Source organism: Chlorocebus sabaeus, chromosome X (assembly GCF_047675955.1).
Source record: "Chlorocebus sabaeus isolate Y175 chromosome X, mChlSab1.0.hap1, whole genome shotgun sequence".
Lineage (NCBI taxonomy): Eukaryota > Metazoa > Chordata > Mammalia > Primates > Cercopithecidae > Chlorocebus > Chlorocebus sabaeus.
In genome coordinates, this window is record NC_132933.1 from 112224518 (window position 1) to 112247115 (window position 22598).

The following is a 22598-nucleotide window of genomic DNA, read 5'->3' on the forward strand; positions in this document are numbered from 1 at the left end:
GATATTAAGAGGTGGGGCCTTTGGGGAAGTGATGAAGCCATGAGGGCACCACCCTCATGGATGGAATCAGTGCCCTTATAAAAGAACCCGAAGGAGCTTGTTCATCCCTTCTGCCATGTGATGACGCAGAAAGAAGGAGCCATCTATGAAGCAGACAATGAGCCCTCACCAGACACTAAATCTGCCGGCACCTTGATCTTGGACTTCCTGGCCTCTGGAACTGTGAGTAGTACATTTCTGTTGTTTATAAATTACCCAGTCTAAGGTATTTTGTAATTGCAGCCCAAATGGACTAAGACAGCTACCTTCAGGGTGTTCATTTTTGGCACGAACACCACAGCAACGACATGTCCCCAGTGCCTCACACTGGGAGGCATGTGATATCTGGTTATTAGTGATGTTAAGGTAGTGTTCACCAGGTTTCTCTACTGCTAAGTTAGTATTTTTCCCTTTATAATTAATAAGTAATTTGTGCAGACATACTTTGAGACTATGTAAATATCTATTTCCTCATTAAATATTTAACCCGCTAGTTCTAGCATACATTGATGATTCTTGTCTGAGTCAGTATCAGTCTAATGATTGCAACATTATATTTTTTAAGTGATTTTCTGTCTGTGGTTTAAAACAATAAAAATCAGAAATGTATTTCATTAAATTTGCCATGGAATGCTGGCCCACATTTACAAAAACATACCTGCTCTTGAATTATGGCTGTGAAACAAAACACTTAGGATTTGAGTATTTTATGAAACTTTTTTTTTTTTTTTTTTTGCCATATCCTGTACTGACTTCCTGGAATATTTGCTGTTAAATTCTACCAAAGGGAATAAATAGCATTGTGCCTCAAGAGAAGCTGAATGAATAAAACAATAGGCAGATACATTGGCTCGCTATTTTCAGATACTGCTGAAAGTAATTTTAGAGCCATCTGCGGCCCTGATTCTAATCTTTTGCCTTTTTCATTGTTTTTCTCATGTGAATACAATGGCTGAAGGCTGTATGGTTATCCAGCATCTTCCAGTAGCTACAAGAATGTTAGATTAAGTGTATTGTGTACCTCAGTTTCTCTAGCTATAAAATGCCCCTTGTCATTGTAGTCTGGTCTCGGTCCCCCAGTACAATGAACTGACAGGAGGGAATGGGTTTTGTTCAGCCCCCATTGAACCACGGTTTCCTCCAATCTTTTGTTTTGTTTCTCTGTCTTATTCCAGATTAAAGGGGACTACTGGCTGGGCGCGGTGGCCCAGGCCTGTAATCCCAGCATTTTGGGAGGCTGAGTGGCGAGGACTGGTTGAGCCCAGGGGTTCAAGACCAGCTTGGGTAACAAAGCGTGACCCCATCTCTACAAAAAATACAAAAATTAGGGCCAGGCATGGTGCCTCATTCCTGTAATCTCAGTACTTTGGGAGGCTGAGGCAAGTGGATTACTTGAGCTCAGGAGTTTGAGACCAGCCTGGGCAACATGGTGAAAACCCTGTCTCTACCAAAAATGCAAAAGAATTAGCTGGGCATGGTGGCACGGGCCTGTGGTCCCAGCTACTGGGAGGCTGAGGTTGGAGGATCACTTGGGCCTGGGAGGCAGAGGTCACAGTAAGCTGAGATCATGCTACTGCACTCCAGCCTGGGTGACAGAGCAAGAACCTGTTTCAAAAGAATAAAATAAAAAAATAAATAAAAAGATTTTTTTAAAAAAACAACAAAAATTAGCTGGGCATGGTGGCACACGCCTGTAGTCCCAGGTACCTGGGAGGCTGAGGTGGGAGGATCACTTGAGCCTGGGAGGTGGAGGCTGCAGTGAGCCATGATTGTGTCACTGCACTCCAGCCTGGGTGGCATATATGTATATGTGTGATATATACATATATGTGTATATGTATACATATATGTATATGGATATATACATATACATATATCAGTCAGCATTCTAATATAAGGAATACCCTTCCTTCTCTCCCCATTTATTTACTTATCTACTTATTATCAATATGGTCTCATGGATTTCATTTTATTTAGTGGGTTATAATCTATTCATTTTTTCATTTTATTCAGTGGGTTATAATCTATTACTGTCCTCTTAATTTTGATGCTGAAATTGGCCCAACTTTGGACAGTGGGAGCCCCTTGAAGCTGCCTCCTTTGACCTTCTGGCATTAAAACTATACAAAAAGGTCTACTCTTTGTAGTCGTGCTGTTTCCTCCCTTATTTGTTCCATTCTGTCTACTCCTACATCTTATAATTAACTTTATTGTTTTCTGGCTTATACTTCCCATATTTCTCTTTACAAAAGTAAGAAGATACAGGTTGAGCATCCCAAATCTAAAGGCTGAAATCCAAAATGCTCCAAAATCCAAAACTTCTTGAGACATGACACATGAAGGAAATGCTTATTGAAGCAGTTCTGATTGTGGAATTTTAGATTGGGGATGCTCAACCAGATTCCAAAGTCCAAGAAAATCTGAAATATGGAACACATCTGGTCCCGAGCATTTCAGATAAGGGGTAGTCAACCTGTATATGCACGTTTCCTTATTTCCCGTCTTACACAAACAGTAAGAACAGAATACTACTACTTTTTTTTTTTTTTTTTTCCGAGACAGAGTCTCACTCCAGACAGGGTTGCCCAGGCTGGAGTGCAGTGGCATGATCTTGGCTCACTGCAGCCTCAACCTCCCGGGATCAAGTGATCCTCCCACCTCAGTCTCCTGGGTAGCTGGGACCACAGGCATGCACCATCACGCCCGGCTAATTCTTGTAGAGACGGGGTCTCCCAATGTTGTTCAGGTTGGTCTTGAACTCCTGGACTCAAGTGATCCTCCTGCCTCAGCCTCCCAAAGTGCTGAGATTACAGGCATGAGCCACCACGCCCAGCCAGTGGTATTCTTTCTAAAAATACATAACCTGAATTTAATCATGAGCAAACATCAAACCAAAACTGAGGGACGTCCTATAAAATAACTGGCCAATACTTTTCAAAGGTAGACTGTGTCAGATGAAAGGAGACTAAGGAAACATTATATTACAATGCGTGCTCCTGGACTGGACCCTGGTCTAGTAAAAGGGCATTAGCAAGACAACTAGCAAAATTTAACCAAAGTTTGTTCCTGTTGCTTGCAAGAAACTGGCTAGCACATATCAATGGCGCAATGCTGGGTCCAAGCAGAGTTCCTTGAGTTTAGTACTAAGATTGTAGTTTATATTTATTAAGCATTCACAAACTTTATTGTGTTCTCCTACTGAATGCTAATTTTTATAGACCTGGGGTATTATTACCCCCATTATATAGATTAAAAATGCTGATTCAGAGAGATTAAGGGATTTGCCCTAGATTGTTCAACTTGTAAGTGGTAAAGCAGTGAACTGAATTCACCTGTATGACTCTTGATGTATTTTACTCACAATGCTTTTTACTGATGGCCTTCCCCAACGACTGTATTTTCCGAAGAAACCACAGAATAGTCAGTCATTCTGTCATGAAAAGGCTAGAAAAAAACCACCTGTGCCCAAAAGTTAGAAGGCTTGATGCCACTGTATGACTCAGTTGGCATGATCATTGACCCTGGTTCCTACATGCAAAATTGTTGGTTTGCTTGTCCATTAAAAAGTTAAATTTAGGCCAGGCGCGGTGGCTTAGGCCTGTAATCCCAGCACTTTGCGAGGCTGAGGCAGGCAGATCACTTGAGGTCAGGAGTTCAAGACCAGCCTAGCCAAAAGGGCAAAACCCTGTCTCTATCAAAAAAGACAAAAATTAGCCAGGCGTGGTGATGCACGCCTATTATCCCAACTACTCAGGAGGCTGAGGCACAACAATCACTTGAGCCCAGGAGGTGGAGGCGGCAGTGAGCCAAGATCGTGCCACTGCACTCCAGCCTGAGCGACAGAGCAAGACTGTGTCTCAAAAATAATAAAATAAAATAAAAATGTTTAGAGTGTGGCATGATGGCTCACACCTGTAATCCCAGCACTTTGGGAGGCTGAGGCAGGCAGATCACTTGAGACCAGGAGGAGTTCGAGATCAGCCTGGCCAACATGGTGAAACCCTGTCTCTACTAAAAATACAAAAATTAGCCAGGTATCGTGGCAGGTGCCTGTAATCCCAGCTACTTGGGAGGCTGAGGCAGGAGAATCACTTGAACCTGGGAGGCGGAGGTTGCAGTAGCCGAGATCGCGCCACTGCACTCCAGCCTGGGTGACAGAGTGAGACTCTATCCCCCTAACAAAGTTAAGTTTAGGCTGGGTGCGCAGTGGCTCATGCCTGTAATCCCAACACTTTGGGAGGCTGAGGCTAGAGGATTGCTTGAGCCCAGGAATTCAAGACTAGCCTGGGCAACATAGAGACCCCATCTCTACAAGAAATAAGCCAGGTGTGGTGGTACACGCCTGTGGTCCCATCTACTTGGGAGGCTGAGGTGGGAGGATAGTTTGAGCCCAGGAGGTTGATGCTGTAGAGCTGTGATTGCGTCACTGCACTCCAGCCAGGGCAACAGAGTGAGATTACAGTCTCAAAAAAAAAAAAAAAAAAGTACATTTACAGTTTCCATATTACTTGGTATCAGTGAAAATGGATTCAGATTATTCCTTCAAAAAAACACATAACCAAAGAAAATAAAAATCAATTGTATACTATTCCTAATAGAATTAGGCCATAAGCAATATCTGCATATGTAGAATCTCAGATATTTTATAAACCCGGAACAGTCCACCAATGAGATTTAAAGTGATTGGGTTATCTCTTTGTCAGTGGAATCATCTGCCATGAGTCTGCCTTTTCTGCCTCTCACACAAATCGACACTGTGATTTATGTTCCTGAACAAATTAGACTTAATTTAAGAGCAAATCATCAGCAACAGGTATAATAATCTTGGCAGAACATTTATTTTAATGAATTGCTCTCTGCCTAACATAGATAGAAGGATGCTGATGCCATTTACCCTATACGGATTAGTGCTGTCATGTAATTAATTTTTTTTCTTCCCTTAGAACTTAAAAGTCTCATCAGTTTTAAATTACAAAGGCATTGGTTTATTTCATAATCATAACAATCTAACATCTCTGGCAATGTTTATATAAGAAAGTTGTGAAAGACAAGTGGATTCTAACCACCCTGCAGCATGATAGGTTCCTGCTCCCTACACTTAGGCCGTGTTGCGTTCCATGGGGTCAGAGTGGGAACTGTTTTGGTGATAAACAGCTGAAAAACCCTCACCCCCATCACTCTGGTAGAAAGTAGGGATGGAAGAGTGATTTTAGAACAATACAGTTTTGCTTCCCTGTGAAGCTGAGTATCAGTTTCCCTACAATTATTTATACTTCAATGAGGGGCAAAAAGAAAACCAACATTTCCTCCACTCTATGGAGGTTTGAAACTGTAATTGTCAAGGGCATCTTGCAGCAAGTGACAACTAAATATACCCTACCTTCTCAAACCTGCCAAACTCAATGCTATTTATAAATAATTTGATGATCTTTGCAAAGAAGATGCAGAAACAGCTAATACTAAATACAAGGAAGGATCCCAGGGTCAGGGCTACAATGCTCGTACTAAAATAATCTTGCTATATAATTATGAAGTTAAAGATTCTGTTTTTTGAAAAAGAAAACAAATTGTTACCTTAAACCTTTACCTGAAACAGTCCTTCATATTCTAACCAATTAGTTGCTTATTCATCTTTAAAAACACTACAGAGCCGGGTGCAGTGGTGCACACCTGTAATCCCAGCTACTGGGGAGGCTGAGGTGGGAGGATCACTGGAGGCCAGGAGTTCAGCCTGGCAACATAGCAAGACTGGTCTCTAAAATGTTTTTAATTAAAAAAAAAAAAAAAAAAGCTATAGAAAAATGTAACCCTTTCCTACATAAAGTATGAACTTCTCATGTATTTTATATAAATTCAGTAACAAGAATGGTAATTAAAATGCCTTCCTTACATTAGTACTAAATCTCAAGAGGCAGTGAGAATAAACAAATGTAAAAGAAACAGCATGAAATCATCTGTACAACAAAACAGCCAATCCTGATGAAAGAAAAGCCTATTTTGTTAGGTTTTTACAATATAAAATAGATTTAGTACTGCAATGACACAAATTTGGAATCATTATTAACTTTATTTGTCACTCTTGATAGACATTGGTCCACTCCAACATAAAAAGTAGAATTCACCCACTTCCACTTAATATTCTATAGAATGAAGTTGTACCACAAACCACAGTAACTTACATAGGGGGAAAAGTTACTGAAATAAAAATGTTTTATATTCATGCCTCAAAATGCCCCTTGGGGATTTTTGTGTGTATAATGAAAAGCATCTGTATACTCCACAAGGCTAGTTTCTTCTTAGATCAATGTAGTATTTTTAGTATCCATACTAGACCATGTAGGTCAACAAACTTGCAGAAGAGGGTTAAAAAACAGCTGTCCTCTGTCACTCAGATACAGTTCCAAAACTAAGTGATTATATAAGCACATCCATATTTTAGGGCCACTCTAAGTTAAAAACCTTTTCTCTTGTTTCAGAGTTATTTACATCAAATTAAGACATTTACAAATCGTTCATAGTATACAATAGCCCAAATATGATTTTCACCTATGCTGTGTAAAGAAGTTAAGCATTCATAAGTTTGTCTAATAAATTCAGTGCACTTTTTTCCATAATAACATGAGCTATTTTAAATGTTTTACATTTCTTTCAGTGCATATTTCCAAATTCATTAAACATAATGAAATCATGTTATTAAATAGCTATATCATAGTATTCAAGCATATTATGGAATCTATACCACAGTGGGACTCACATCAATACTATAATTCACTCTAGAAAAACATCACAGGCACACACAAAATAGAGAACAAAATTTGATTTTTTTTTTGTAAGTGTAAAGTATACTACCTACTTTAAAGCACACCAAAAGACATATTTTAACAAAACGGCCAATTTCCAACCCCCTTTTCTAATTCTGGCACAGGGAACGTTCAATCCATTCGAATCTTCTGGTTTGTCATCCTATAAATGATGCTATCATATCCAGGATCCATGTTCCAAATATTGTAAGAGGTGATAATCACAGCCAAGGCCAAGGCGATCATTATCCAAAGTACCATGTTGAAAACCACAGAATATTCAAAATTATACTTATATGCAAGGTTATAGGGACTTGCTGGGTTCTTCTACAATATAGAAAAGAAAGAAAAATCAAGAGGGAAGAATTTTAAGATAGGAAATTATTACAGTCTAGTGGCTGTGATTCATTTGTCTAACAAACATTTCTTCATAAGTGGCATAACAGCTACTTATACTAAGAGGAAGCAAGAAGGAGCGCCTTCGTGGACAAGACACTTGCACTGATGGTGGAAGTATAAACCAGTCCAAATGCTTGGGAAATTTTGACAATACCTAATAAAGTTGAAGGTGTGCATATCCTGTGATCCAGTAAGTCCATACGCTAGGGAAAATTTCTATGTGTGTACCAAGAGACATGTATAAGAATATCATCAAAAAGGCAGGGCACAGTGGCTCACGCCTGTAATCTCAGTACTTCGGGAGGCCAAGGCGGGCAGATCACCTGAGGTCAGGAGTTCCAGACCAGCCTGGCCAACATGGTGAAAACCCGTCTCTACTAAAAATATGAAATTAGCCAGGCATGGCAGGTGCCTGTAATCCCAGCTACTCAGGAGGCTGAGGCAGGAGAATTGCTTGAACCTGGCAGGTGGAGGTTGCAGTGAGCCAAGACCGTGCCATTGCACTCCAGCCTGGGCAACAAGAACAAAACTCTGTCTCAAAAAAAAAAAAAAAAAAAAAGTCATCAACAGAATGGATAATTGTGGTATATCCCTACAGCAGAATATGTAACAGTAAAATGACTGAACTACAGCTACATTTGTCCGCCTGAATGAATCTTAAAAAGAATACTGAACAAAGTACACAGAAAAATACATGTAGTATGATTCCATTTATATAAAATTCAAATACAGGCAAAACCAAACAACACTGTTTAAGGACAAATACATATGCAGTCGATCTGTAAAGAAAAGCAAGGGATTAACATGATATCCAGGACAGCAGTTACCTCTGGATGAGGGAGGGTAGAGGGAGAAAATAGGGAGCTTCAAAGGAGCAAGCATTCTCTTAAGCTATTGATATGGTTTGGTTCTGTGTCCCCACCCAAATCTCATCTTGATTTGTAATCCCCACGTGTCGAGAGAGGGACCTGGTGGGAGGTGATTGGATCATGGGGGCAGTTTCTCCCATACTGTTCCTATGATAGTGAGTTCTCATGAGATCTGATGGTTTAAAAGTTTGGCACTTTCTCTTTTGCCACCTTGTGAAAAAGGTGCCTGCCTCCTCTTCCCCTTCTGCCATGATTGCAAGTTTCCTGAGGCCTCCCCAGCCATGTGGAACTGTGAGTCAAGTAAACCTCTTTCCTTTATAAATTACCAAGTGTCAGGTAGTTCTTTACAGCCATGTGAAAATGGAGCTATAAAGTGTTATTATTTTTATTATTTAAATAACTAGTATTAAATATGTTATATACTTATGTATGTATGATCTACTTAACACTTTTTTTAAAATACAGAGCTGTGTAAAAACATTGTTTGGGAAACTGAATTCATTTTGACAAAGGCACAGTTTGGGAAATATCATTCATTCTGACTAGAGAATTTTAAAAGTAGGAACACAGCAGGAGATGAAGCTAGAAGCAGGGAAGCTACAGAAAATCTGACATGAGCCTCTGGGCAATAAGGAGTCATTGACAAGCTTTAGGCAGAAAGTGAGTGACATGATCAGGTTTGTCTTAAAAAGATAACATTAAAATAAAAAATTAGCTGAGTGTGGTGGCTCAAGCCTATAGAACTGGCTACTCAGGAGGCTGAGGCAGGTGGATCACCTGAGCCCAGGAGTTTGAGGCTACAATGAGCTATGATTGTGCCACTGCACTCCGGCCTGGGACAGGGCGAGACCCTATCTCAAAAAAAGAAAAGAAAAAAAGATAACTTTGATAACAATGTGTTGGATGGATTTGGGAGGAGCCAGCTGGGACAGAGAGAGACAGATGAGTCCAGACAAGTTAGGAGGCAGCAGCCAAATGAGGTGGGAGAAATGGGGGCAGGGTGCCTGGCAGTGAGAATGAAAAAGAAAATGTAACTGAAATGTATTTGTCCCTACAGCCCCAGCACCTGGCACGTTGTGAGTACTGAGTAAATGTTCCTCAAACTCCCAACTGTCTCCTTAAACTAATGGAAGAGAGTGATTTCAACTGTAGGAGAGAATGGGTACACAGACATGCATATTTACCTGCGGGGAGCTCAGAGCTGAGGCAAACATTAAAGGATTTCATGCCCATGAAGACCTCTTTGTTTCTTTCCTTTTTTTTTTTTTTTTTGATAAACAGGTTCTTTTTCCTACCCATTTTAAGTGTACAAGTCAAGGAATTTTAGTGGTTTCATAGTCATCACCACAATCTAATTCTAGAACATTTCTATCACCCTATAAAGAAATCTCATAGGCTGGGCAAGGTAACACACCTGTAATCCCAGCACTTTGGAGGCTGAGGTGAGCAGATCACTCGAGGCCAGGAGTTCAAGACCAGCCTGGCCAACATGGTGAAACCCCATCTCTACTAAAAGTACAAAAATTAGCCAGGCATGGTGGTGCACACCTGTGATTCCAGCTACTCGGGAGGCTGAGGCAGGAGAATCACTTGAACCTGGGAGGTGGAGGTTGTGGTAAGCTGAGATTGTGCTACTGCACTCCAGTCTAGGTGACAGAGTAAGATCCTATCTCCAAAAAAAAAAAAAAAGAATTATCTGGGAGGCATCCCCACTCTCAACACATGTGCTCACCACCCAGAGCCCAGGTGCCTTTCTGCTTCCCTTTGCTGGTGGGCAAAAATTTCCAGTCTGCCCTCTCACTGAGGGCACAGCTCTTTCAGGGTCCCCAGCTTTATCTGGAGGTGTCCGTTCCCATCCCCAACACACAAGGCACCAAAGGACTCTTGGTGACCCAGCTGGCAAATATCCTTAGGGTAGCCTGCTTACCACATTCGGGTTCCTCTTCTTTTTTTTTTTTTTTTTGAGACGGAGTCTCACTCTGTCACCCAGGCTGGAGTACAGCGGCACAATCTCGGCTCACTGCAACCTCCGCCTCCCGGGTTCAAGTGATTTGTCTGCCTCAGACTCCTAAGTAGCTGGGACTACAGGTATGCGCCACCACGCCCGGCTAATTTTGTGTATTTTAAGTAGAGACGGGGTTTCACCATGTTGGCCAGGCTGGTCTCAAACTCCTAACCTCATGATCTGCCCGCCTCAGCCTCCCAAAGTGCTGGGATTACAGGCGGGAGCCACTGCACCCAGCCTCCTCTTTATTTACTCTGTAAGAGAATTTCCCTTTCTTGTGAGCTGAACTACGTACTTTTTATTTTTATAATTTCTTTTTTCTTTTTTTTCTTTTTTTAATTTGAGACGGAGTCTCGCTGTGTCTCCCAGGCTAGAGTGCAGTGGTGCAATCTTGGCTCACTGCAACCTCCGCCGGCTGGGTACAAGCGATTCTCCTGCCTCAGTCTTCCAACTAGCTGGGATTACAGGTGCCCGCCATCACACCCGGCTAACTTTTGTATTTTTAGTAGAGACAGGGTTTGTTTCACCATGTTGCCCAGGCTGGTCTAGAACTCCTGACCTCAGGTGTTCTGCCCGCCTCAGCCTCCCAAAGTGCTGGGATAACAGGCGTGAGCCACCGCACCCGGCCCAAACTATGTACTTTTTAAAAGGTCTTTATTTTTATCCAGCATTTCTAGATGTTGTATGGTGGAAAATTTGGGGTGGTTGTCTAGACTGACATGCTGTCTGAAACAGAGGTCCTTCCATCCCCAATTTAATTTAGAAAGAAACAATCTCAAACCAGTAATCGCTAGACTATCTCAAACAGGCACTGGCTTCAACTTTCTGACTCCAAGTCCCACACTGAGGTCAGTAAAACTGAGCAGGGTGGGGGCTGCAAATGGTTCTGAAGTGGAGGTATATGTGACTGACTGGATATCTATCTGCTGCAAGTGATGCAGCCAGCCCTAAGCAATGTTCTCGACCATAGGATGTTAGGGAGTATCTACACTACTCTTTCTCATCACCCTCCCTAGGTTCTGCTGCAGCTGTAAGTATATATGTATGTATGTAAATGAGCACATACATATACACACACACAGGTATGTGTTTTACCATGGCCAGCAACCATGGTAATGCTTAATCCTGACCCTCTAAATGCTTAAAATCGAAGCAAGATCCATACCCAAAAAACCGTTGAAGTAAATCAAAATCATAAAGAGGTATACACAGAGGATCTCAGCAAGTAAGGGACTATGCCACAAAGACAATGTGCCTGCTAGAAAAGCAGAGCCCATAGGATGTGGGCACCACACCACTCCCGCACACATTCACTTCTTTTATTTTTTTCAAAACAGGGTCTTGCTATGTTTGCTCAGACTGGCCTCAAACTCCTCCCAAGTTAAAGCAATCCTCCCACCTCGGCCTCCTGAGGAGCTGCGATCACAGGTATGCGCCACTGCACCTGGCGCCACATTAACTTCTGATGTCTCCTTGTGTGTACTGATATTTGAATTATAATCTTGGACAGATTTACTTTGATCCCTAAAATTCTTGTATTATCTGATTATAACCTCAAAGAATTGATTATCACTGGCAAAACACACATACGTATGTGAACAAGAAGCTTATGTTTTAACTGAAATTGTTTTTCAGATTTACTGACTGCTCATTCATGTCACCCATAGGTGATATAGGACTTTGTATGTTTTTGTTTTTATAAAAAGTTAATTTTACAGTTTTAAAGCAGGATCTCAAAATATACTCACCGCTTGTTTTGCCTCAAGGATAGTCCTTGTCTTCCTAACAAGGGAGGTGTCAAATGACTTGACAGTGACTAACTCTACCACTGCATTGCCACCATAAAGATTGTACATGTCATCTGCAAACTGAAAGTTAGTTATTAACGTTATTGGGAATCTCAAATATGTACTTTTCTCATTTTTAATTAACAAATTAAAATCATATATATTTATCACATCAACATATTGTTTTGAAATATGTACACATTGTGAAATGGCTTAAGTACACATTGGCTAATTAACATATGCATTACCTCACTACTTATCATTTTATGCAATGAGTCAAACATACTTATTAAAATGATTTTTAAAGCTTTTGTGCAGCTACAAGAACAATGTACACTTACCTCCTGGCTCATGAAATATACTACATCTTAAAATAAGCAAGTATTAAAGGTTTTGATTATGCTCAACTATACAGAAAAGTGTTGAGCTTTAACATATATTCAAATGTTCAGAATAAAATTACTTTAAGAAGAGACTGAATTTGTCAGCATATAAATTGGAGGAGGGAAAGTTGGAAAGAGAAATGAAGAAATCTTCCTAAGTGGTCTCTGGTTAATCACAAACATCTATAAAAATTAAAATATGAAGCCTCACTGAAAGGATGCAGGTGAAGAACTTCAAGGGCAGAGGGGAACTAGCATTTATTATGCATCTACTAAGTGTCTGGTACTGTGCTGGGTGTTCTACTTCAGTTATCTCATAGTGTTTAAGCGGTACAGAGTTTCAGTTGGGGAAGATGAAAAAGTTCTAGAAATAAAAGATAGTGATGGTTGTACAACATGTGAATGTACAGGTACTTAATAACACTGAACTGGACAATTAAAAATGGTTAAAATGGTAATTTTATGTTATATATATTTTACCACAAAAATTTTGTAAAGCTTTGTGTGAGATAACTTTTCCTAATGCTGTTCTTTCTAGCATTAGGAAGAAATATATCAATATACATTTTTGACCCTACTCCATCCTTGGCCAATATAATTAGAGGAACCCCAAAGAAGGCAAGTAAGAGCTCAATCAACAGTGTTTGAAACAGCAGATTTTTCTATTAAGAGACTAAAAGTGAAATGGTCAGACTCCAGCCTCTCATGTCTCATTGATATTTACCTTTTGCAAAGCGTCAACAAGGATCTTAGAAGCATCTCTGAATTGTTCAGAGTCTTCCCCATAACGCTTCCCAATTTCATCCAAACCTGCCAGCTCCAGTGAATACAAATCAGGAGAATGATCCTTGGCTAGATGCTTATGACGAGACAGCTTAGGAGAACAAACAAACAAAAAAAGGTAGTGGATAAAGTAAGATGAAAGATGTCAAACACAGCCAGTTAAAGTTTTATGCCCAAACTAGGCTAAACTAAACCATACCAGTGTACTATAGCATGCAAATAGTCTAAAATGGTGGCAAAAGAAACTGGTTTGAATAAGCGTTTCTGATAAATCCAACACGAATCTCATGTTTAGGAGCAGTACAAGACTCCTTGGATATTTAATAAAAGCTTTCAACAAAATTCCTCAGTTTTAAAAACTCAGGTATGGGCCATGGTATGAAAGAACAGATGGCTGGACCAGTTTGATCCCAGGAATGCACTACACTTCCAGACTCCCCAAACCAACACCTGTTGAAAAAGTTTGGAAAACAACCTCAGAAGACAACAAACAGTTAAGAATTTCTATTTCAGTAACAAGGATGATTTTTAAAAAATCATTCACCAAAAAAATACCCTTCAGACGGATTTTGTCCCTTCTTGACTTGACTGACAGCATTATTAGTCCAAACTATTATTTCTATTTTAGGCCCAAAGATATAGATAGGAATTAAGTCTGACAAGAAATCAACAGCCAAGTTAGTACTATGGCCAGGGTGTTCTTACGCCCAGGCTGTGTTCTTGGAAGATATGCTGTCTCTCCCTAAAAAGCAAAAATGCAAAATAATTTGACTATAACATGGATGTATTCAAAATTCCCAATACTGCCACTAAGTTTTCAATTTTCATGGGATCATAAATCTAAGGCATACTTAATCAAACTTTTCAACTGCTTTTACTATCATTCAAGGATTCTCTAGAAACCAAAATAAATGGAACTGAAAAATTATAGCAGCCTACTTACCAAGCTTGAAATATCATGTAGCACTTGCAGTTCAGAAAGAAAGAGCAGGTCAACCTTCAGAGAGCCCAAAAAAAAGAGCATTCTTTTAAATGTGCACCAGAGATCTCTATTTGCCATTTATCAAGTAAGGCACAGGATATTACAAATGTTGATGATATAAATGAATTTATACAATTATCTTCCATTTGGTATGTTTGCTTCAATTGAAAATGCACATAAAACATTATTTCCTAACAAAAAGGTGATGGCCATTCCCTAGTACAGTGACTGCCACTCAATAGCTATATTTTTGACAAAACCATGATAAAGCATTCAAGTTCTCCAGTGGTTTTCCTTCAAAGCATCGGGATATCCTGGCACTCTGCAATGAGATCCTACCATTGGCCCAGTTTGCTTACTTCCCTTGAATAGTTTCCACATCAGAGAATAAAAGATGATGGCCCTGGTCATCCACAGCAAATAAAGAGGGGAGGCCACCACAAAAGTGGCATGCCACATGGTTAAGAGGGCGCATGAGCAGATGGAGAAGCTGAAGGACAGGAGTCAAAAGCAGAGGTGGCTCCCTCCACTGCAATGTCCAGAATGAATGAGAAAAATGTGGCAGCACATCAGCAGAAGCAGTGAACAATGGCTCCCAAGTTACCAGATCCACACAGCTCCACCAGTCACCAAGTAGATCTATGACCTCTGGCTTGTTTGAATTAATAGGTGGCAATCCTCATGCTAAAATGTGATGTTATTTACCATAGCTCCACTCACAAAAAGGATCAGTTTATTCATGAGAGTCATAAGAAAATTACATTAAAGAAGAATCTACCCCAGCAGTAAATGTGCACAATTTTTCATTTTCTAAAATATCAAAATTTCCAAAATTTCAAGTAGTATAAGGAATGGGAGGGCCAGACGCAGTGGCTCATGCCTGTGATCCCAGCACTTTGGGAGGCCGAGACAGGATTGCTTGAGGCCAGGAGTTCGCCTGGACTCAACAGAGTGAGACCCTGGACAACAGAGTGAGACCCTGTCTCTATTTTTTAAAAAGAGGGAAATTAATGATATTCATATATTCATTGAATAACTGCACTTACTTCATTGTTCCTACTCAGAGAATTGAGGGGGAGTGAACTTAGAACAGAGTTTTCTTGAAATAGGCGATTACGGAGCTGGCGTAAGGTGACTGAAAGGTCTTCAAACACTGAGTTTGCCTTCCCTACCATATACACTCTCTGTAAGAAGAATAGAAAATTTTAAGTTGCTCACATTCTACAGATTAGTTCCAATACACAGAGGTATGACAACATTGTTCATAAATTAGTTTTAAATTTTCATAATAAAATACATTTCATAATTTCCAAATAATAAAAGTTTATTTTTTAAAATGTCTTAAATAAAAACATCATCACTTACTTCCTCACTGGGAGCCAACTGCAAAACAACAGGAGTTTCCTCAGAAAATAAGGAGTGAATGGAATTTGCAACACTGTCAAGACTAAAAGGAACTGCCTGAAATTTAAGAGTAAAAACGCAATTATTATGTGAACCAAAGTGGGAAGAAAAATCATTCATCTGAATGGTATTTAAAAAGAAGGCTTAAACTTTTTTCTAGCACTTTCTATGGAAATTTAGAAACCCAAAATCATTTCCAAACAAGCTCTTTTGAGGGCACAGAAGATTAAACAGCCCCCTGGTAGGCCGAGTCTGTGTCTCCCAATGTGCCTCAGAGGAAAATAATTTAAACCTGATGGACACAACACTATATCTAGCACAAACCATTTTCTGGTGATCATTCATGTATTTGAAGTAGCAATACATTTGGTTTCAATATTGACTAAATGTGCCATGATTAATGTGTATTCCACACTAAAGTATTTAACTTGCATTTAAGAGAAGGTTAGAGGAATCTGAGTATTGAATTTAATTGAAATAAAAATGGAATTCATCTTTCATTTCAAAATTTTAAAAATGTTTAATGAGATTTAACATTTGTCTTCAGATAGCCTAAAGACTCTTGGATAACATGTTAAGTATGTCACAAGGTTTTTGAAGCCTTTATCTTAGGACATGTTGATTTTATTAGATTGAAATAACCAATTGTGATAAGACCTACTTTTTTTCTTCAATTTTTTTATTAAAGTGCAAAATACATATAATATAGTATACAAATCTTGGGGTAACAGCTCAACAAATGTTTACAAATGCATGCACTCAGGTAGCTCAGCCAGACCGACACAGAACACCATCAGTGCCCTCGAAGTACTACCTCCACCCTCAAGGGTAATGAAAATTCTGACTTCTATTTCCATTAGATTTGTTTTGCACTACATGATTTTAAAAAATAAATTAGTTATTTTTCCCCTCAAAAAATTATTTCATTCCCAGTATTACTGTATTAAAACAAGGAATACAGTCATGTTTTTGTTTTAATGGAGATTTCTTACGTTGATCTTTCGTTCAGTAGTTCCCTTACTACTTAAAGATTCATGTTTACAAGTAGCAAAGTAACGCTAATGTGGTACAGGCAGAAATCAATGTGATTATGTCTTACTGATAAAATCCCAGCATCACTTATTTTTTATTTATTTATTTATTTATTTATTTATTTATTTATTTATTTATTTATTTTGAGACAGAGTCTTGCTCTGTCGCCCAGGCTGGAGTACAGTGGCGTGATCTCGGCTCACTGCAGCCTCCGCCTCCCAGGTACAAGTGATTCTCCTGCCTCAGCCTCCGCCTCCCAGGTACAAGTGATTCTCCTGCCTCAGCCTCCTGAGTAGCTGGGATTACAGGCACGCACCACCACACCTGGTTAATTTTTGTATTTTTAGTAGAGATGGGGTTTCACCAAGTTGGCCAGGCTAGTCTCAAACTCCTAGCCTCATGTGATCTGCCGGCCTTGACCTCTCAAAGTGCTGGGATTACAGGCATGAGCCACCACGCCCGGCCCCAACATCAATATTAAGTGATCAATTTTATGATTCTGTGAAATGAAATAATTTTTTTCTCTTACTCAAGATGCTTATTAACTCTTCCCCAAATTCTCTTAAAATGAGTTAATGAGTAAGTGAAGAGGGGGAAGAGAGTTCAAAGTTGCAAAAGCATACTGTTAGCAGCTGCCCTGAATCAGCTAGAGGTGCTTTCCTTTAGCGATCATACAGTTTACCTCCTCAGGCTGTGAGGGGAATACATGAGTAAATCATGCAAACTTTCCAGCCTCACTTCACTTAGTGAAATGGCGCTTGGTTCAGGGAAGTTGAAGATTAGGTACCATGTCCATAGAGATCAAATTGAAGCAGCTCATGAATCAGATGAACACCAATGAAGGAAAATAAATAATTATATAGGCAGCTAAGCTCAAAAAGTAAAAAGCTTGGTTGCTTATAATAACGAATGATGGTTTCTCTCACTGTATTATAAGGAGATGCATATCTCTTCTCATATTTCTGTACCTGTATGACTTGAAATTCTAACTAAAACAGCTAGCTAATCAAATGGAAGCTTCGTTAAATGGAATTCTAAGATACTCTGGTTTTTATGTTTTGTGGGGTTTGCCCCTGAATCTTTTCTCTCATTTACCATCTTCTGCTAGGAAAAGTATTGGGCAGCCAACCAGGGCCAAACAATAAAATGAGCTCCTCGCACAGCACAGCTTCTTCTCATGTAAAATGAGGCTAGTCTGTTGTTAAATCTTTATTTTTGGATTACATGCTAATAAAAACCTCAAAATGGCATTTTGGATTTTTATATATTTATTTTGAAGAAAATCTTCTGCAATGATTTTCACAGAAATCACATAATAAACGACTTAAATGCTCCCTGTGAAATAATCTGCCTTTTGATCTGTATTGTTCCCTTCCTTCTACTTTATGTGTATTTACTCTGAAGTTCTTCTGCTTTCTTTAGCTCATTAATTTCCATTCTTAGACAAGCTAAATTGTCTAAAACATGAATTTAAGGCTATAAACTTCTCTTTTCTTACCACGTTAGCTGCACCTCCCAATTTTGTAAATAAATGGTACACTCATTGTTACTCAGTTCCAAATAATTTAGAAAGTTCCAGTGATCTCCTCCTCAACTGATGAATTATTTAGGAGTGCATCTATTCCAACTATCTTTTCTTGTTGACTTTTTTTGTTTTTACCATCTCTAAATAAGACACTTAAATTAAATCTCCTGATTTTTCAATTTTAGGCCTTGTCTATTTACTACCCATTATAGAAAACGAGGCTTTAGCTCTCTCACATCACCAACCACACTGCCCCACCCCCTGAGCCATCCATGCGCTCCACTTCTGTTTCTATCTCCCCACTCTCCCAACAGTTACATCAAAATTTTCACTGGATCAATATCATTTTATTATTATGACAATGTAAATAATACTCAACTTAGCTCATACTACACAATCACTGCATTTTCCTTGCTTTCCTTCTACTCTCATTCCTTTGTAATGACAGTGTCTTTTTTCTCCCTGATAGCTTTTAAGACTTTCCATTTCCTTGATGACTCTTCAATTTCACTGTATCCAGGTGTGGATCTGGCTTTTGCCTACTGGATGTTCCATATGCTTTCAATCTGAGGAGTCATATCTTTTGTTTGTTACTATTTCCAAATACTTTTCATTTTATTTTTAACTAACAAACAGTAACTGTATATATTTATGGGGTACAACGTCATGTTTTGTCATAAGTTTACAAAGTGGACTGATTAAATCAGGCTAATGAACAAATCCATCACCTCACATACTTATCTTTTTTTGTGGTAAAAGTATCTAAAATCTACTCCTTTAGCAGTTTTGAAATATACACCGCATTATTATTTAATATAGTCACCATTCTGTGCAACAGATCACTAAAGCATGATCCAGTAAGCCCACTTCTGGGTATATATATCCAAAGCAATTGAAGTCAGTATGCTGAAGAGGTAACTGCACTCCCATGTTCACTGCAGCACTATTTACAATTTCTAAGATATGGATGGAAGCAACGTCGGTGTCCATAATCAAACGAATGGATAAAAGAAAATGTGCAACTGGATGCAGTGGCTCACGCCTGTAATTCCAGCACTTTGGGAGGCTGAGGTGGGTGGATCACCTGAACTCAGGAGTTTGAGACCAGCCTGGCCAACATGATGAAACTTCATCTCTACTAAAAATACAAAAAATTAGCCGGACGTGGTGGCGTGCACCTGTAATCCCAGCTACTCAGGAGGCTGAGGCACCAGAATCCCTTGAACTCAGGAGGCAGAAGTTGCAGTGAGATGATATTGCACCACTGCATTCCAGCCTGAGTGACAGAGCAAGATGCTGTCTCAAAAAAAAGAAAAAAGCAGAAAGAAGAAAATGTGTGTTGGGAACAGCCCCCCAAAATCTGGCCATAAACTGGCCCCAAAACTGGCTATAAACAAAATCTCTGCAGCACTGTGACATGTTCATAACGGCCCTAACGCCCAAGCTGGAAGGTTGTCGGTTTACAGGAATGAGGGCAAGGAACACCTGTCCCGTCCAGGGTGGAAAACCGCTTAAAGGCATTTTTAAGTCACAAACAATAGCATGAGCGATCTGTGTCTTAAGGGCATGTTCCTGCTGCAGTTAACTAGCCCAACCTATTCCTTTAATTCGGCCCATCCTTCATTTTCCATAAGGGACACTTTTAGTTAATTTAATATCTATAGAAACAACACTAATGACTGGTTTGCTGTTAATAAATATGTGGGTAAATCTCTGTTCGGGGCTCTCAGCTCTGAAGGCTGTGAGACCCCTGATTACCCACTTCACACCTCTATATTTCTGTGTGTGTGTCTTTAATTCCTCTAGCACCGCTGGTCTCCCCAACCCAGCTGGTCTCGGCAGAAGAAAATGTGGTATATAAACATAATGGAATACTATACAGCCTTTAAAGTAGGGGAAACTGTCATTTGCAACATGGATAAACCTGGAGGACATTATGTTAAGTGAAATAAGCCAGGCATAGAAGGACAAATACTACATGACCTCACTTGTAAGTTGAACTCATAGAAGTAGAGAGCAGAATGATGGTTAGAAGAGGCTGGGGAAGACAGGTGGATGGGGAAAGGAGAAATGTTGATCCAAATAGCTTTTTCTTTTTTTTTTTCAGATACAGTCTTGCTCTGTCACCCAGACTGGAGTGCAGTGGCGCAATCCCAGCTCACTGCAACCTCCACCTCCCGGGTTCAAGTAATTCTCGTGCCTCAGCCACCAAGTAGCTGGGACTACAGACGTGTGCCACCATACCTGGCTAATTTTTGTATTTTCAGTAGAGACAGGGTTTAGCCATGTTGGCCAGGTTGGTCTCGGATTCCTGGCCTCAAGTGATTCACCCGCCTCGGCCTCTCAAAGTGTTGGGATTACAGGCATGAGGCATGGTGTCGGGCTCCAAATACCCTTTTAAGATATTGTTTTATTATTATTTTCAGATTTAACTGCATTGTGGTCAGAGAAGGTAGTTTATATGATACTGATTCTTTATTGTTTGTTGAGATTTGCCTTGTGGATTAGTGCATAGTAATTTTTTCTAAGTATGCCATGTGTGCTTGGAAATAATCTATACTAGACCACAGGAAAGTGTGAAAAAAAAAAAATTCCCAAAACTTCAGCATCACATAGACCACAGTATTACAATGCAGTGAACTTAGAAATTTAAAAATTAGAAATTATGTTTTAAAAACTCATGCATTTGGAAAAAATACTTCTATATAACTCATGGGTTAAAGAATCACAATACAAATTATGAAATATTTTGAAGTATCAACTAAAGTACCATATATCAAAAATATCTTATAACTCCCTCATAGTTTCTGTTCCTTCCTTTTTTTCACAAATTTTTTCCTCTTTCTTTCTTCTTCTCCCCTCCCCAGAGATAGGGTCTTGCTATGTTGACCAAGGTGGTCTCGAACTCCTGGCCTCAAGCGATCCTCCCATCTTGGCCTCCCAAAGTGCTGGGATTACAGGTGTGAGCCACCATGTCTGGCCCCTTTTTTTTTTTTCCCCCACAATTTTAATGTATGTATTTTTAGGTCTCTTGGAAATTGGCCTATTCTCTGTAGTTCTAAGGAGATGAATTCTGTTTGTTGCACCTAGTTTCTCGTGGCATTTTTTTTCCTTCAGGTGCTTTGTAAATTCCACTCATCTTCCATATTTGACCAAAGGAGCCCTTGGCTGTGGAGGTGTCCCTATGGGGCAGGTCATGTGAATTTGGAAAGAACCACTCTGCACAGCATAAGCCTATAATTCTAATTCTAATTTCTCTCAGGGGACTCTTTGGGTCCAACAGCCAAGGGCAGCACGCCAGCTTTACTAGTTTTACCAGTCGTCTTTTCAAGAACAAGGTGACAGCATTTTCTAGTCCCTGGATTTCTGTAGGAAACACAGTTTCAGCATCAGCTCCTGCTCACTACTATGGCTTCTGAGTTTTCCATCCATATGTAACACCTGTGTATATCGCCCCCTCTTGCATTCAAATTTACTTATGCTAGTAAAAATGTTTTTGTGACATTCTTTCAAGCACTTCTCTATGCTTATAATGGAAGGAGGGCCTCTCAGATCAGCACAGTCACCCACATTGCCTGAATGGCCAGTGAAGGAGTAAGTGAGCCAGCAAGCAGCCTCCAGTGTCCTTACACACAAAAACAGGTAAAATCCTGCAGGGAAGATGACAAGACAATGGCCAAGAAAATGGCAGCAGGATACACCCCCAACTGGTTTCTCCTTTGGTGGCTTTTTCGAGCCTCTGGCTATTCTGAGTGGGGCAATTTCTCTATCTCTTATCTTAAACAGTACTCTCATCCACAGAGAACAGCCAAGCCTCAATCAATTACAATCATCATGTAATTTTCTTAAAAAGAAATTGTGTTTGTAAAAGAATTTCAAAAGAAACCGTGCATCAGAAACAGATAAGAGAAGTATGTTCAGAATGCAATTCATAATGGCAGCTGACAAGGGAAAATGTAAAACACATCCCTTTAATTTTTTATAATAAATACTCACATTCTCCAAAGGGTACGAAATGACACTGCCTGGGGGTAGAGCCAGTTTGTCCACTCCCTTCACCATCACCATGACAGTAGCCCGAGGACGATGAAACAGGTTACCCACTGCGAGTCCTGGCCAAGAAAGGTCCTAAACATTGAAAAGCACAAAACGGTGCTTAATTATAAACTCAGGAACCCACCTCCCCAATAACATCTAATAAGCAGAGTTAAGGGGTTCTGGGATGACACTGACAAGGAAAATTCACAGGGAAAGTAAACATTTTATTTGTGGCAGTCGCTGCAATCTCCTAATTAAGAATGCTGATTTCTACCCTCTTCATTTTCTTAAAATTCTACAGATTTGAAACAAAGTCTAATAGTAAGTTATCTCACACCTTTTGTGGAAAAAAACAAGCAAGTAAACAAAACATAGGTACCTTTCAAATAACAGATCACAAAATAATTCTTTTCTTCATGTAGCCACGGAAATTTTCTTCCCCCACATCATTTTTTGCCCTTATATACAGCATCACTTTTATCTTTCACAGCGACATAGCAAGATGGTCATTAAAACATCCTCTTTAGACTAAGCTCTTTATAAATAAAACAA

General features: G+C 39.7%; 1 protein-coding gene and 1 long non-coding RNA gene across 2 annotated transcripts in view; one reads left to right on the forward strand and one right to left on the reverse strand.

Moving 5' to 3' along the window:
- On the forward strand, nt 1–12075 carry LOC119622033 (uncharacterized). The gene is made up of 2 exons (XR_005238625.2): nt 1–222; nt 11450–12075. It is a non-coding gene; the product is annotated as an uncharacterized lncRNA (long non-coding RNA).
- The window catches only part of ATP6AP2 (ATPase H+ transporting accessory protein 2), a 26408-nt gene continuing 9896 nt past the window's right edge, over nt 6087–22598 (reverse strand). Inside the window, exons 3-9 of the mRNA XM_007991420.3 lie at nt 22005–22136; nt 15413–15508; nt 15094–15231; nt 14009–14062; nt 13007–13156; nt 11861–11980; nt 6087–7166 (exon numbers count right to left, since the gene is read on the reverse strand). Coding sequence (XP_007989611.1) covers nt 6972–7166; nt 11861–11980; nt 13007–13156; nt 14009–14062; nt 15094–15231; nt 15413–15508; nt 22005–22136 — 885 coding nt within the window. The 3' untranslated portion in view covers nt 6087–6971. The remainder of the gene's footprint in view (nt 7167–11860; nt 11981–13006; nt 13157–14008; nt 14063–15093; nt 15232–15412; nt 15509–22004; nt 22137–22598) is intronic.